The sequence below is a fragment of the Acanthisitta chloris genome, unplaced genomic scaffold (assembly GCF_000695815.1).
Source record: "Acanthisitta chloris isolate BGI_N310 unplaced genomic scaffold, ASM69581v1 scaffold19828, whole genome shotgun sequence".
Lineage (NCBI taxonomy): Eukaryota > Metazoa > Chordata > Aves > Passeriformes > Acanthisittidae > Acanthisitta > Acanthisitta chloris.
In genome coordinates this window covers 73,856-88,731 of record NW_008688921.1, presented here as the reverse complement: position 1 = coordinate 88,731, position 14,876 = coordinate 73,856, and the positions used below count along the sequence as shown (strand labels likewise).

At 39.5% G+C, this 14,876-nt stretch overlaps 1 protein-coding gene across 2 annotated transcripts in view; it reads left to right on the top strand.

Moving 5' to 3' along the window:
* Positions 1-14,876, top strand: part of SPAG9 (sperm associated antigen 9) — a 32,257-nt gene that overhangs the window by 12,129 nt on the left and 5,252 nt on the right. For both annotated transcript variants that reach the window (XM_009081228.1, XM_009081227.1), the window contains exons 6-23: positions 1,285-1,342; positions 1,880-2,032; positions 2,120-2,171; positions 2,602-2,732; positions 4,174-4,230; positions 5,100-5,273; positions 5,946-6,075; positions 6,333-6,425; positions 6,693-6,860; positions 7,595-7,766; positions 8,602-8,829; positions 9,525-9,717; positions 10,145-10,267; positions 10,807-10,887; positions 11,364-11,431; positions 12,615-12,763; positions 13,130-13,301; positions 14,222-14,335. In XM_009081228.1, the coding sequence (XP_009079476.1) occupies positions 1,285-1,342; positions 1,880-2,032; positions 2,120-2,171; positions 2,602-2,732; positions 4,174-4,230; positions 5,100-5,273; positions 5,946-6,075; positions 6,333-6,425; positions 6,693-6,860; positions 7,595-7,766; positions 8,602-8,829; positions 9,525-9,717; positions 10,145-10,267; positions 10,807-10,887; positions 11,364-11,431; positions 12,615-12,763; positions 13,130-13,301; positions 14,222-14,335 (2,316 nt within the window). The remainder of the gene's footprint in view (positions 1-1,284; positions 1,343-1,879; positions 2,033-2,119; positions 2,172-2,601; positions 2,733-4,173; positions 4,231-5,099; positions 5,274-5,945; positions 6,076-6,332; positions 6,426-6,692; positions 6,861-7,594; positions 7,767-8,601; positions 8,830-9,524; positions 9,718-10,144; positions 10,268-10,806; positions 10,888-11,363; positions 11,432-12,614; positions 12,764-13,129; positions 13,302-14,221; positions 14,336-14,876) is intronic.

Sequence of the window (14,876 nt, the reverse complement as noted above, 5' to 3'; positions counted from 1 at the left end):
AGGGAATTTCTCCAGACATTGATAAAGTAACAATAGCTGATCTAAGTTGCTTCACTATTGAATGTCATTTACTTTTAATCCAAAACCCAGAGAGGGAAATTCCAAAAGAGAGAACTTTGGCTTGCATGTCTATTTATAGATACCTTATTTTTGTTATCCAAATATCTCTTAAGTCTTCTGTTACCAAAGTTGCTTAGAGGATTGTGTTCATGAAGTCTTTTAAAGGCCTCCACCATTAAGATATCTTTTCTATTCGTGATGTTAATCTTGAATTAACATGATTCTGCTGTTGTCAGTGTGGTAATTATTTTGCTGTGCAAGATGCAAAATAATTATTCTCTCCTGAAAGTGTCTTTTTAAAAAATCCTTGCAAAAGATAGGGTGGGAAATTAATTTCCAGAAATTTAACTAATATTGAAGTAGTTACATGAAAAGTTCGCTTTTTTCCGTAGTATCATATTGATTTGAAACTCTTCCTGAATGGCTTAGCATTTCTTCCAAGTACTGTGCTTCTAAATTATTTCACAGAAAATGGGACTTTTATTAAGTTACTGATTTTTCTGAGAGGTCTAACCAGTAGAAGTGGTTGTGACAAGCTTGACTTCTTAAATATCTCTTGCATACAAATCCTGCTTCAAATCACATCACATTCCACTTCAAATTTTTGGTGGTGGCTTTGTTTTAATTCGCTCTTACTTCATAAGTCTAAATCTTTTACTGCTCTTCTCTCATACTACACCTTACATGAAATGTTTCTTGTTCTTGTTTTTGCTCTACATGGAATGCATGGGCTTTAAAGACCATAATTTCTTTGGTAAGGTATCATTTGCTCTGGGGAAATCTGCAGGGCTTTCACAATCTGAGCTTTATTCAGCATGTCTTGTGTCTCTAACTGATAGGCTTTTGTATCTAACATGGTATAAAAGACAGTTGAGCATTTAAAACGTAACTTTTTTGTGAACTAACACTTCTGCAGTATTTGTGTTTGGTTTTTGATGTGCTAGTGCTGTAACAGCTTCAAAATCCACAGAGTAGGTGGAGGCAGCACCAGCCATAAGGCTGTGGTTAGCCAGGGATGTTTAGGCTTTTAGTGAAGTCAGATTGGGAAGAAGGTGGAGGGGAAAGCTAATTGTAGAAGGTAGGTCCTGAAACTGGAGATAGCTCACAGTTCTGACAAGTTTGTCCTAATTAAAATTCAGTTGGCTTTAGACAGTGGCAAAACTTAAGTTTTGTAAAAACATCCATTTTCTTTGCTAATTTCTTGTGTTTGTTTCCTTTGGAAAGGAATGGGGCGTGAGGTTGAAAACCTTATTTTGGAAAACACTCAGCTGTTGGAGACAAAGTAAGTGATAATGTTTATGTAAAAAATACTGACTTGCTGTTATTTCATTGTATCTTCAGTGTCTTCTTACACAGTTGAAATACAAATGTTGTTTCAGTCCTAAGAGTAGTGGTGGTGTAAATATTTTGGACTTGGAGGTCTATTTGGTTAAATACATAGCTGAGTTGATATTCTCCTAGAAATTAAGGACCTAAGAAGGAAAAGCTGCTTTTTATCCTTGTAAGGCTACAGGAAATGCAGTGCTCTGTCCTAATGAGATCAACTCCCTGTCAGAGAGTGCAGAAGCTAATCCATTGGAGCACTGTTGAGGAATTTAAGCAAACTGTTCTGGTTTATCTGGACTTGATTCTTAATGCAGAGGTGTGACTGTGTTTGAACATTTGAGACTTGGGGGGAGAGGGTTTGACCTCTCAGAAAGCTGTAGCTTTTTACAGCAGCTTTATGAAATGTGTAGGGCTGGAAGAACAAAATCGTGCTGAAGCTAAACTGTGAGACCATGATCATCCTTGTAATGGTGTAATTTCTGTGTTTGTGTAGAAATGCACTGAATGTAGTGAAGAATGATTTGATAGCAAAGGTGGATGAATTGACCTGTGAGAAGGATGTACTGCAAGGGGAATTAGAGGCTGTAAAACAAGCAAAGCAAAAGCTCGAAGAGAAGAATAAGGAACTGGAAGAAGAGCTGAGAAAGTGAGTCTGATTCCATGGTTGTGAAAAAGAAAGAAGAAGCAGCTCTACTGTGGTATTTAATGCAGCTATTTTTTATTTTGTGTTTAGAGCTCGTGCAGAAGCAGAGGAAGCAAGACAGAAAGCTAAAGAGGATGATGATGTAGGTGTCTGTGTGTGTGTATTTTTGTACATGCAGTTCACAGTGGGACATTACAAGTCCTCAGGCATTCAGTGGGTGCTCCTAAACTTTAACTGCTTAATAAGTAATGGTAAAGTTCCTCTGTGTATAGAAAAGACAGAAGATCTAAAGAGCACAAGTAAACTTAAACTACAGTGATTAGTTTTCTTCCTTTCCTCTCTGCCCATTATTGTGTCACGTTCTGTTTGAAGAACTGCTTTCATTCAGATTTCACTGCATACAAGGGATGGGAGGAGAGGAAGGTGAAATTGAGTCAGTTTTACAAAGGCTCAAATGATTTGGAATCTGGAGTTGTGCCCTAAACTGACTCTTATCAGAAGGCAGAGGTTGACTCTGCAAGGCCCTGGTGTGCTCCTTTGTTCCTCCTATGTTTGCCTTTCTGTGTGTGCAGAGTGATGTCCCCACGGCTCAGCGGAAGCGTTTCACTCGCGTGGAAATGGCTCGTGTCCTGATGGAAAGGAACCAGTACAAGGAGAGGCTGATGGAGCTCCAGGAAGCTGTGCGATGGACTGAGATGATAAGGTAAAGATTCTTCTAAAATCTCTGCTAGAAATCCCTGGATTTTACAAACTCTTGATTTTCAGCTGCAGAGTGATCTGGTCAGTAGTTAATTACATTCTGCTTAGAATCATAGAAGCATAGAATCAACCAGGTTGGAAGAGACCTGAAAGGTGATCGAGTCCAGCCCTACCTGCTTGTTTCTCTTATGCCCATGAATAACTTTGGTTTTAAATTATGGGCATAGAACTTGTCAAAATTGGCTCTTGGTCAGACCTCAGTGAAGTCGTGTGACTTCATATGATGTGGAATAAGCATCCCTTGAAGAAATGTGTGTATTTTGGAACAGTTAGAAAAGTTAATAACTGCAAACAACATTAGTTTGGTGGGCAGGAAAAACTCCTCTGTGTGCACATACCTTAAAGCTGTGGGCCCTGCTGTCAGCTGAGATGTCAAAACAGGGATTACATAGTCTTCATATTGAGTGTAATCCCTTTGGAGGGACTTGGATTAGAATCTTAGAAGCATCAAGGTTGGAAGAGACTTTTAAGATCATCAAGTCTAACTATCCACCAGGACTACGACTGTAACTCCTAAACCTCTGAACCACATCACCCAGTGCCAGATCTAGACACCTCTTGAACACCTCCAGGGATGGAGCAAACCTATTCCAGGTCGTTCAGTGGAAAACAGAGTTTTAAAGCTGCGCAAGTTTTGTTCAATAGAAGCAAGAAAGACGATGATATGGTCTCGTTGCATCCTGAATGCTGAGTTGTTTGGAAGGTGTGATTTAAAAACAATAGTCGTCTGTCGTGAGCTCAGCCCAACTCGTCCTTGTCCCTTCTGTCCCTTCTGTCCGCGGGAGCAGAGTCGCCTGGCGCCGCCTGCCGGACAAATACTGCAATGACACCCAAGGGTCCCTGCAGCCCTCCTGAGCCTTTGGGACTCGAGAGGAAAATGCATATTCCTAACAGAGATGATCTGTTTTTCTATAGCGATTATCTGCTCTAGAAAATCCTCTCCTATCTCTGTTAACATATCTATGGCTCCAGGACCACTCACTTTATCATGTATTTACTGATGTGTTGAAGAATGAGGGATTTTAAAACGAAAAGCAATATTAAAAAATAGGAGGCAGAAGAATTTAAAGTGGTTTGCTGCTTTCTTTTAGTTGTTCTAATTGCAAAGTGTTACACAGATTTATCCCTTCTGTCTGAAGAGCACTTGCCAGTTGTGTTTAGGGTGCAAAGAAATGTGGATGAAGTTTATTATGTAACTTCAGTTCACCTCGTGGGAATTTCAGTGTTGGGGTCTGATCAGAAAAGCAGTGGCAAAGTGAAGAAACAAGCTTTGTTACTTTTGCTATGTTACCCTTTTATAAAAAAATATGGGTTACACACTGTTCCTTTCCTTTCCCTTTTTTAATTGATGCTTACTCAGTAAACTTGGAATTCATTTCTTGTAGAGCGTCGAGAGAAAATCCAGCCATGCAAGAGAAGAAGAGATCAAGCATTTGGCAGTTGTAAGTATTGAAACACAACTCACTGGCAAAAAATAAGTAAAAAGACCCTAACCAATTAGCTGGCACATTTGTGTATGTTAGCTAATTATCTTTTGGCAGATGAAGATGTCTTAACTGTTCTCCTCTTGTTACCCAGCATGCCAGCTCGGTAAGACTGGTCTTGAAGACAAAATGTATCGTAAGCTGCATCACGTAGTGAAGTGTCTGTGCACTTTGTGAAGTTAAATGCCAAAGTGCTGGAATCTTTTTCTAGCTGAATATGCACCAGGACTCTTGTTCTGAACATTTTTCTGGAATTTTTTGAACGATGAAAAGTAGAAAGCTGAATAGCACGTGTGGATTGCATTTATCTCAGCTTCTTTTCCCTCTGTTGAAGTACAGCTTACTGGTTGTTACATTTTCCTTGCTAACTTCTTTCAATCTAAACCAGTGTTTTTCCCAACAAGATATTTGTCAAATAATCCTTCTGGTGTTGTGGTTTGCTCATAACTATTCTATCTTCCTGCCTAGAAATCTGTGAGGGTTTTAAGTGCTCTCTGCATGAACTAATATGCTGCATAAACATGTCTCCTAGGTGTGATATTCACATCCTAATTTTCTTGGTTTCCTGTAGATGTTAATTCAAGACAAAGGCCCCATTAAATTTGATAAACAAATGGGATAATAACTCTTTAAGAATTTTTCTCACTGACATGGGTTTCTGTGCTCTGAGAGCATTGCTGAGTGTGTGGTGGCTGCTGCTATGTTGGGCTCCAGTTTCTTAGTTTAACTGTCTTGAGCAGACTGGCATATGCAGTGTTTTGCCTGCATAGTCAAATTTGGATGTCTCTGACAAATCTTGACTCTTTTTTTTTTTTTTTCCCTTCTAGTTTTAGCAGGCTCTTCAGTTCATCCAGCAATACAGCAAAGAAACCAGAACCTCCTGTCAATGTTAAATATAATGCTCCAACCTCACATATTACTCCATCAGTCAAGAAAAGAAGCAGCACCTTATCTCAATTACCCAGTGACAAGTCGAAAGCCTTTGAATTCCTCAGTGAAGAGTAAGACATTTTGGTTTTCTAACACTAGATATGCTCCAGCAAGTGTTTACTCTTTTAATCCTCTGAGATTACTAGCATGCTGCTAAGTGAAGTATCATGTTCTCCTGAAATGAGTGTTGATACATAAGAACTCAAGGTGGTGCAGACTGCAGTGCACAGCAGTGGGTGAGTGCTCTGGGTACCTGGCAGTAATGTTCTGTGTGGTAACTATCACTGTCTTTCATAAAAGTGTGTTTAGGCAGCACTTGGTACACTTTATATGCAAGTGCTGTAGCTAAGCAATAGCTGTACAGGTGCTTTAAATTCAGTGGAAAAATAAGCCAACATGAGTCAGGCTAACAAACATCTCTAACTGTTTTTTTTTTCCTCTGTTTTTGGCAATATATTCTTTTGATTTGCAGCTTTTAAAGCTCCTCATAGAGGTCCATAACCCTCATTAATTTTTTTAAGGATGCTGTAACAGACTTTCTGGGTTTGCCTGTCTTTCACAGGCCCCTTAGAAACAGAGCACAGGAAACCTGGTATTCTATAGGTGATGTGTGAAGAGCTAGGGATGTCCTTGGCCACCCAGTGCTTCCACAGAGATCTTAGTGAGCTTAGCAGCAGCTCCCATTGCACAAAGATTTCTGAAGAGCATCAGTAAGAGGTTGTGTCACACTGGTCTGTCCCCAGGACTGAAGCCAGTTTAGCCTCGCGCAGGGAGCAGAAGAGGGAGCAGTATCGCCAGGTGAAAGCACACGTTCAGAAAGAGGATGGCAGAGTGCAAGCATTTGGCTGGAGTCTACCTCAGAAGTACAAACAGGTATTATGCTTATGTTTTCAAATATAGTGGCAACAGCTTTGTGATCTGTGATATTGGAGTGGGGTGTGGTTTCACAACTTGTGTTTGGGCAATTCCAGGACTTTTTTGTTGGAACTTTTTCAGTAAAGAATCTAAGGAAAACCACAATGCCAAACTCATGTTTAATAAAGTCTGAGCAACTGATTCCTGAGACTGTAAACCTCTCTTCAAGGGGAAAGCTTTTCCATTTTGGTGTTTGTTTTGTTTCTTTTGCCTAGGTGGCAAATGGTGGCCAGGGTGAAAATAAGATGAAGAACTTACCTGTACCTGTTTACCTGAGACCTTTAGATGAGAAGGATTCTTCTATGAAGGTAAGATATTTACAGTGGTGATGGAGAGACTTGGACAACTTGCAGCTTGAATATTTTTTAGACTCAATTGCATTCTTTTTGAAATGAAGTTGTTTCTTTTCAAAGCATAGTGAAGGAGAATTTAAGCTTCAGAAGAAATGAACATGACTATTTGTGATGAATTCCTTAACATGGACTGCAAATATATAATGTTGATATAACTTTAACAATATTGTGCCTCTTTTTATTAGCTGAACATTTAAGTGAAATATTTCTTTTTCCTCCAAGCTGTGGTGTGCTGTAGGGGTGAACCTGTCAGGAGGGAAAACACGAGATGGAGGGTCCGTGGTTGGTGCTAGTGTGTTCTACAATGATGTGACTGGTGTGGATGCAGATGGCAACAAGCAGCAAACAGGATCTCAGAGTAGCTTAGATAGACTAGACCAGGAGCTCAAGGTAAGACACGTTTGACAATTTGTATAAACATCTTTACTGTGTATCTGTAGAGTAATGAAGTATTTTGTAATGAGGTTTATTGGTAACAAATAGATTTTTCTTGAGTAGTCACCAGCCTAAGATATTTGTTATTGATTCCAGCTCTAAAAATACAGTGATTCTTCCCTGTGTGCCAGCTTGTTGGCAAAGCTGAAGAGCAAATCCATCATACATGAGAACCATGCACTGCTTATATCAATGCTGACTCCTTTGAAAGGCATTTGTGACAGAATTGTTCATGTTCTGACTGCCATTTAAGGATAGGTTTTTAAGGTGTCTGTGCCATTGTTTAAACATACATTAGTCTTCATGTTTTTGTGAAGAAGCAATGAATGGAATTCATAGTAAGGGCATAAAAACAAAGGCTTAATTTCAAAGTGCTTTGGGACATCACATTGATCTGTGGTGGTACTGAGTATGGCAGCTGGCATGGCAAGAGCCTTCTGGTCTAACTGTCATTGTGCAGTGTAATTATTTTCTAGTTTTTATATAAATAGGAAATATGAGGGGATTTTATATTTCAAATACACAGAGAACAAGTAACTACATGTAATTTTACAATGGCATTGAAGATATTTAGCTTACCACATATTTATGTATATTTCTGTAGTTGAACATAAAAGATCAAAGGGAATAGTTCTATTCTTGTCCCCCTTCCTGTTGTTCACTGCTGTTCTGCCTTTATTCTCCCTCAGGATCAGCAGAAGGAACTGAAAAATCAGGAAGAATTATCCAGTCTAGTTTGGATCTGTACTAGCACACATTCTGCTACAAAAGTTATCATCATCGATGCCAATCAACCAGGGAATATTCTGGACAGTTTCATTGTTTGCAATTCTCATGTGCTTTGTATTGCTAGTGTGCCAGGTAAGGGCTTGGGCTGCTCTACCTCATGCTTTTTTTAACTGCTTCTTACTCAGATTTTCTTATGCAATAAAATGCTAAAGATTTGTTACTTAGTGTGATAAAATGGTACTGCAACACAGCAATAAGAAGTGCTTAGTTGTAGGAAAAACTATTGGGTTCCTACTCTACTGTTCCACTCTTTAGTTGGCTCTTGGCCCAAGTTAACTCAAAGGTAGAGAGATGTCAGCAGCCAAAAGGAACTGTTCTGTCTGATGCATTATAAATTGTGCAGTAGTGCCAATGTTTTCTGGAACTGTGAACATCCCAAAAAGAAAAGTGTGTTGTTTGCTTTTTTGACCTCTTCAGCCTCTTGAAGATAAGTAGCAAGTCTTGGAGCTTCCTGCAGAGGGAATCCTTGTGGCATTGAGAATTTTAAGTCTTAGAAGTATGAGAGGGTTGTACAAGAGAAAAAAAGCTTTTCTTCCAGAGCAAAGGATCTGTGGCAGCTAAATTCTTCATAAAGATGTGGATAGGTATCCCTGCATATATGCAGTGCTATGAAATCTAATTTTAATGGATATGTAATCAAAATAATAAGCTATTTGGAATGCTGTAACTTGAAATAGGGTGGATGACAGTCAGATGTGTAATGTATGGATATTGCCTTTGTTTTGAGAGCTTTGTAACATCATCTTTCATGTTTGCTGATCATGTTTCACTACCTTGTAGATAGGTATCTGCATGTTTTATCTCAGTTGCTGGAGAGCTCCTTCAGTTTGAAGCTTAGTGTGTTACTAGATAGAGAAGTGACTCAGCTCTATCCTTGTGAGAAACACATGAGTTGAATCTCTTCCAGGGGCAAGGGAAACAGACTATCCTGCAGGAGAAGAAGGGTCTCAAGAAGCAGATCCCAGCCAGGTGGACAAGTCATCTCTGTGTGGCAGTATGACCAGCAACAGCTCTGCTGAGACTGACAGCTTGCTGGGAGGGATCACCGTGGTTGGCTGCACTGCAGAGGGTGTCACAGCAGCTCCTGCAGCTCAGGACACCAATGGTGGCTCTCCAGTGGCAGATAAACAGTCAGGTATGAACACCCTAGGTGTGTCAGGGATGACCAAACACCTCCAGGTGTAGCTGAAAATGAATGGTGCCACTGTTTAATGTGGTAGTGGGCTTACACATAAACCTGGTACTCTGTGATCTGTAAATCTGATATACTTGCAGTGTGTAATTGTAGCTGAAAACTTTGTGGAAGTGATATTAAATGGGTATAGGCAGTTGCTTCTTGCAGATTATTTTGAGAGAACTCTCTTGTGCATGGTCTAAAGAGAGGTTTTAATTTATGCAGTGTTTGAAATGCAGATCTTGCTGACAGATGACTAGAGAGAAGGTGAATAAATGCTTTGAATTTTATCAAGTCTTAACAGAGATATAAGTGGAGCTGCTTACTTTATAAACATTCTTACTGTTTTGTGTTGTATGCCCTGCAGAGCTGTTTGGTGATCTGATTGTCAGTGGATATGTGGTGGTTGGACTTGTTCACTGCTGTTCTAGTTCATCACTTAAAGGGAAATGTGTGCCATCAGTCACTGGGTTGATACTTAAAGTGCATTTGACACTTGTTTATATAGTGCAACCTGCTAAAGTTTGGGTGTTTCTGATCTTTTTTTGTTAGGTGAAATATAACATCTGGATTGTGACTGTCTGGTTATTACAGCTCTTCACCTAAGTTTTACGTATCAAGTTGTTGAAAGTTTTTCAAATTTGTTTGTTTCATAGATATGGCAACTGAAAGTAATTCAGTAGATGAGAACATTCCAACAGCAGAAGAGGCAACAGAAGCCACAGAAGTCAATGCAGGGACAGGAGAAGACACAGCTGATATTGCACAAACTGGAGTCTACACAGAGCATGTCTTTACAGATCCTTTGGGAGTGCAGCATACAGAGGCATCTCCAGTGTACCAGCCTAAGTACATAATCACAATCCTCACACCTCTTGAAATGTATTTCAGAAGAAAAATATAATGTTTGTAGGAACATAGCATGGAGACAAAATTACTCCTCTTTTTTTCTTGTTAAGTGTGTTGAGGTTTCTATAAGTAGTCTTGGTACAAGGCACTCTGCTTTGTGACTCTTCTGCCATTCCCAATAAGATCAGACAGGCTTAAATGGAACCTGTTTTTCTTTATATAAGTCAATGTCCACTTGAAGAAATTCATTGTTACTGCTGGTTTTATCTGTATCATACTCTCATGTACAGTTACTGTGTTTTTAAATATCTTATGTGCCTCAAAAACCAGTGTGGGAACTAGCAGCAGTGAAGTAAATACCTAGGTTATAGCCTGAGTAATCTGTGCATTTCATTAAATGTATTTTAACTGTTTGGTTTTTTTCTAGTACTGAGTCAGAGTTATATAAAGATGTTGCAGTTTTGCCAAATGAGCAAGATCTAGTGAGAGAAGAAGCACAGAAAATGAGTAGCCTTTTACCAACCATGTGGCTTGGAGCACAGAATGGATGGTAAGGAAGTCCTAATCTCATTACATTTATCTGTAATAATTGCTTTAAACTTGCTTCTTGTGCCTGCAGGCCTGATAACTGTCTCGAGCCAAGATTAAGTGCAGGAAGATCTCAAGAGAGCCAAAACCTTGTGTGCTTTGCTGCATTTAGGCACTATAGAATTCAAAGAAAGTGGTGTAGCTGATGAGCAAGCACTTTTTGGTGGATAACACTTCATCTGCAGAAAAGTTCTAGGGTTTTTTTTGTAGTCAAAGAAATCGTTATGGTCTGATAACTCCCTAACTTTCAATAGTTGAACATGTTAGAAAAATACATTGTACTTTTTGCTGCAGATGGATCTGCAAAGGTTGTTTGTAACATTTAGGCCTCTGAAAACCCATTCTGCTGCTCGTGCAGTTCTTCCTTTCAGTCTGTACATAGTTCCCAGTGGAAGATGAAAACTTATTTTCCCTTTGATTGTGGATTTCAGTTATAGGGGTTTTGCTTGTGGTTGTTTTTGTCTGGTAGTGCTTTTAATGCCTCCTGATTTGTCTTTGCAGCCTGTATGTTCATTCGTCAGTGGCCCAGTGGAGGAAATGTGTTCATGCCATTAAACTTAAAGATTCTATTCTCAGTATTGTGTAAGTCCTGAAAGAATGTCATGTAAATCATAAATGAATTTCTGTTAAAATACTTGCAAAGTAGTTTTCTATTTCCTCCTCAGATATTGGGAATGTCAGTTGCCATAACTGCATGCATGCTCTTTGAGGGACAGTGGAAAACGTTTGGGGAGTAAGGAAAAGGAATCTTGTATCAGCTGGAAATACATAGCCCAAAAGATGAGCTGTAGCTGTTTACTCAAAACAGTCCTAGGTTGCTGTCCTTGATGTTTCCTTCAGGCATTGTAGCTAGATACATTTCAAGCTTTCTGAAGTGGATTTTGAGACCCTGTTACCTCCTTTCTCTTGAGCTGTAGAAATCCAAACACTATTGTGTTTGCTAACGTGACTGTAAAAATATGCTGAAATATAAAATGCATGTACCTTACTTCAAACTTGCCACTTGAGCAATGCAGTCTAACAGTGTATATTGTTGTGCCTCCTTTTTTTTTCCCCAGACATGTAAAAGGAATAGTATTAGTTGCACTAGCTGATGGAACACTAGCAATCTTTCACCGAGGAGTTGGTAAGCATTCTGTGAGATCTGAAACCCAGGGAAGTTGTAACAGTATTCAGGAAAGTAATGTGCCATTTTTAAGTAGTGTTTTGATAATATATCCCCCAATGGCTTTTTTACAGGTTGTCATGAGAAATCTTTCTAGTTATTTCAGTTGCAGATTCAGGTACCGTTTTTGCACTGTCCTGGTGCTCTTAATTTAATTCTTTTTTACTCTGAAATGGAGAATGGGATATAGCTGAGCTAAACAGTGAGAAGTCATTTGAAAGTCCACTTTGATCATCATCTCTTTTTCATCATGCTCAGTAGTCATGTCTTTTGTTTTATTAGTGTTAATATATGCCTCTGGCCAAGTCCTTCAATGAGAATTTTGTAAACATCCCTTCAGAATCTCTGCCCAAACTACTCCTGAACCAGTTCCATGCTTCAACCTCCAGAAATAGGACCTGGAGGGGAAGATCAGACTGAGTAACTGGAACTCACCTGTTGGCTTGTTTCTAAGCCAGCCTATTCATTTGCTCTTTTCCTTGTGATGTTACATCCCTGTGCTCAGCATTGAAAAGAATTCAAAGGGCTGCACACCACTATGAAAGATGCATCTGGGCTGAAAATTTTTGGTGGTTTTATTTTATCGTGTTTATTTTAAGGAATCAAACTCTAGTGGCTCACAATCCTTAAGGATCTCGAGTGACTGTCAGGGATGATCTGTGGCTTAACTCAGGCTGCAGAAGAATTGTACTTGGTGTTGAATCTTTTAGTAGATTTCAGGTGCCTTTTTTAAGATCTTGCAGCATATTTTAAAAAGCTCTTGCTGCACTGGCCAACGTTTCTGTGTTCAGCCAAGCAGCAAGTGCCTTGAGCTGTGTGGGAAGCTGTTTGTTGTCATGTGTACTGGGGCCTAGCCAAGCCAAGCATTGAGCACTAGGTAACTTTGCTGTTTTGCTGGGTTTTGAACATGAATCACTGTACAACCTTATTAAAAAACAAAGTATCATTTGGGATGTTGGTAGTTCCTGTAACTAGTTGCTGTTTTCTCAGTGAGGTGCCTAGTCATGAATTTGTGTTGACTTATCCAGATTATTACAATGCATTGAAAACAATTAGACTGTTAAGATATTTGCTCCTACTTTTAAATTATGCTTAAACTCATAGAAACCTGTGCTTAGTTTTTCTTTTGCTTCTGTTTTTCAAGATGGTCAGTGGGATTTGACAAACTATCACCTCTTGGACCTGGGCCGGCCGCACCATTCCATACGGTGCATGACAGTGGTGCATGACAAGGTCTGGTGTGGCTACAGGAACAAAATCTATGTTGTTCAACCAAAGGCCATGAAAATAGAGGTAAGTTAAAGTGGTAATTAAAATAATTAAATGCTAAATTGGGGCATATGGATCTTGGGCTGTGACAGCAGGACCTCATGCCAAAAAGGCTCCTGGAGGAGGAAACTGGAGGGGGTTGGGTGTGATGTGTAAATGTAGACACAGTAGGAAACTACAGCTATGAGATCACACTCAGAGAAGGGAATCAGCAATTCTACTGTTACTTTGCCAGCATCATATGGGAGTTGTAGCTAAGCTAAACACTTGTGGTCTTGCAAATCAAAGGGTCATGGTTGACTTAATTGCCAGTATTGGCAGTGTATGAGTAACAAAGAAATCTTTCCACTTTCCTTTGTTTCATCTAATTTAAACTCCAATGTTTCGTAGAAGTCATTTGATGCTCACCCAAGGAGAGAAAGCCAAGTGAGGCAGCTGGCATGGGTGGGTGATGGGGTCTGGGTGTCCATTCGTTTGGACTCCACCCTGCGCCTCTATCACGCGCACACGTATCAGCACCTGCAGGACGTGGACATTGAACCTTATGTAAGCAAAATGCTAGGTAAGTTGGTGAGAAAAACTGATGGAATCTTACAATTCTTGCTGCCTGGAGCTTTCTTTTCCCATTATAAATCAGGGAGCTCTCACTGCAAATGTGGGGCAAGGGTAGGTGGAAGGCCAGGCCAGTCAGTTTGTGGAAGTGAGTCCGGAATTACAAGCCTAAGTCTGTCTGTGAGGCATGATGGGAGTGATAGGTCTTCTATTACAGCCTGGTGTCTAAGGTGTCCTTAAAAAACTTAGAACTAATGAGGAAAATGGTGTTTGGGTTGGGCAGGCATCGATGGAGACACTAAAATCTTTCTCTTCTTTACTGTACTGATGCCTTTTCTAAAAGCTAAAAATGAGAAGAATCTATTACTTGCCTGGGAAAGTTGCCTCTTTTTCAAGAAAATGCAAAATAGCAATTTTTAATTGCTATTGAACCAAAGAAGCTTTCTGAATTTTTCATTAATATCTATATAAGAGCATTTTGACCACCAGCATAACACAAGTGCAGGTAATTGGGCCCTTGGGAAATCCTTTACAAGTCACTGCTGCACCACTGACTTAGCTGGTCAGCCTTCTGCTCCCCTCATCTTGCTGATGGATGAGAACCCATTATCTTACATCTGTGAACTCACTTTTTTTTGTTTTAAAAGCTGGTAAGCCCCAAAAGATTTTATTGTGCAGCATTATGGAGCTGTTACACCTTTTTTGCTTTCTCATAGTTAGACTCTTGCAGTGTAGGTTCACCACTTAATAACAGTGTTGTAGCCTTTTAGGTTATCTTTCCAACTTAAATGTACTCCACTGCTTTGTTTCTGTATCCAGTGGGAGGGAATTACTTGTGTGTGGTTTGGGAGTTGGAGTTAAGATTCTCTGTTATAGAACTAAAATTATCCTTGCTCATAATTTTTGATGAAAAGCATCTTTTGTTTTTAGGTACTGGTAAACTGGGATTCTCATTTGTGAGAATCACAGCTCTTATGGTGTCTTGTAATCGTTTATGGGTAGGAACAGGAAATGGTGTCATCATCTCCATTCCATTAACAGAAAGTAAGTAAAATACAAATGAATAGCACTGTGCAATTTGCTGTAGACACACACATAAAAAAAAAGAAAGTATTAAACACCATTCAGATGCTTGCTAATGGATAGAAAGCTTTACTGCCTGGTCTGAGTCTTTCAGGTTTGTAACAGATTGGGCCTGTGTGATGTTTAGCTCCTAAATCTGTGAATGTGGTTACAATTACTCTGAGCTAAAAAGCACATCTCCACAATCTCCTGTACTTCAGTGTGAGCAGAGTTGCTGTGGCTTGAATCAAAGGGACACTTTGAAGCCTTAGAGGTGTTCTGAGCACTAGCAGCATTTAGAGAAGTTCATTGCTTGTAAGAGACATCTTTAGTTTTCTAATTAAAGTTATTTTTGATTGACATATGATCACAAAGTAGATTTTTGTTTGATTTGAGCAGGTTGGTATTGTTGCTAATACAATTTGATTGGCTTTAGTTCTTGAGAATTCATCACAAAGCTGGTGGTATAAAGGACTGGAACAGCAGTGGTGCCAACTGCTTTAAAGGACATGTTCAAAGTAAA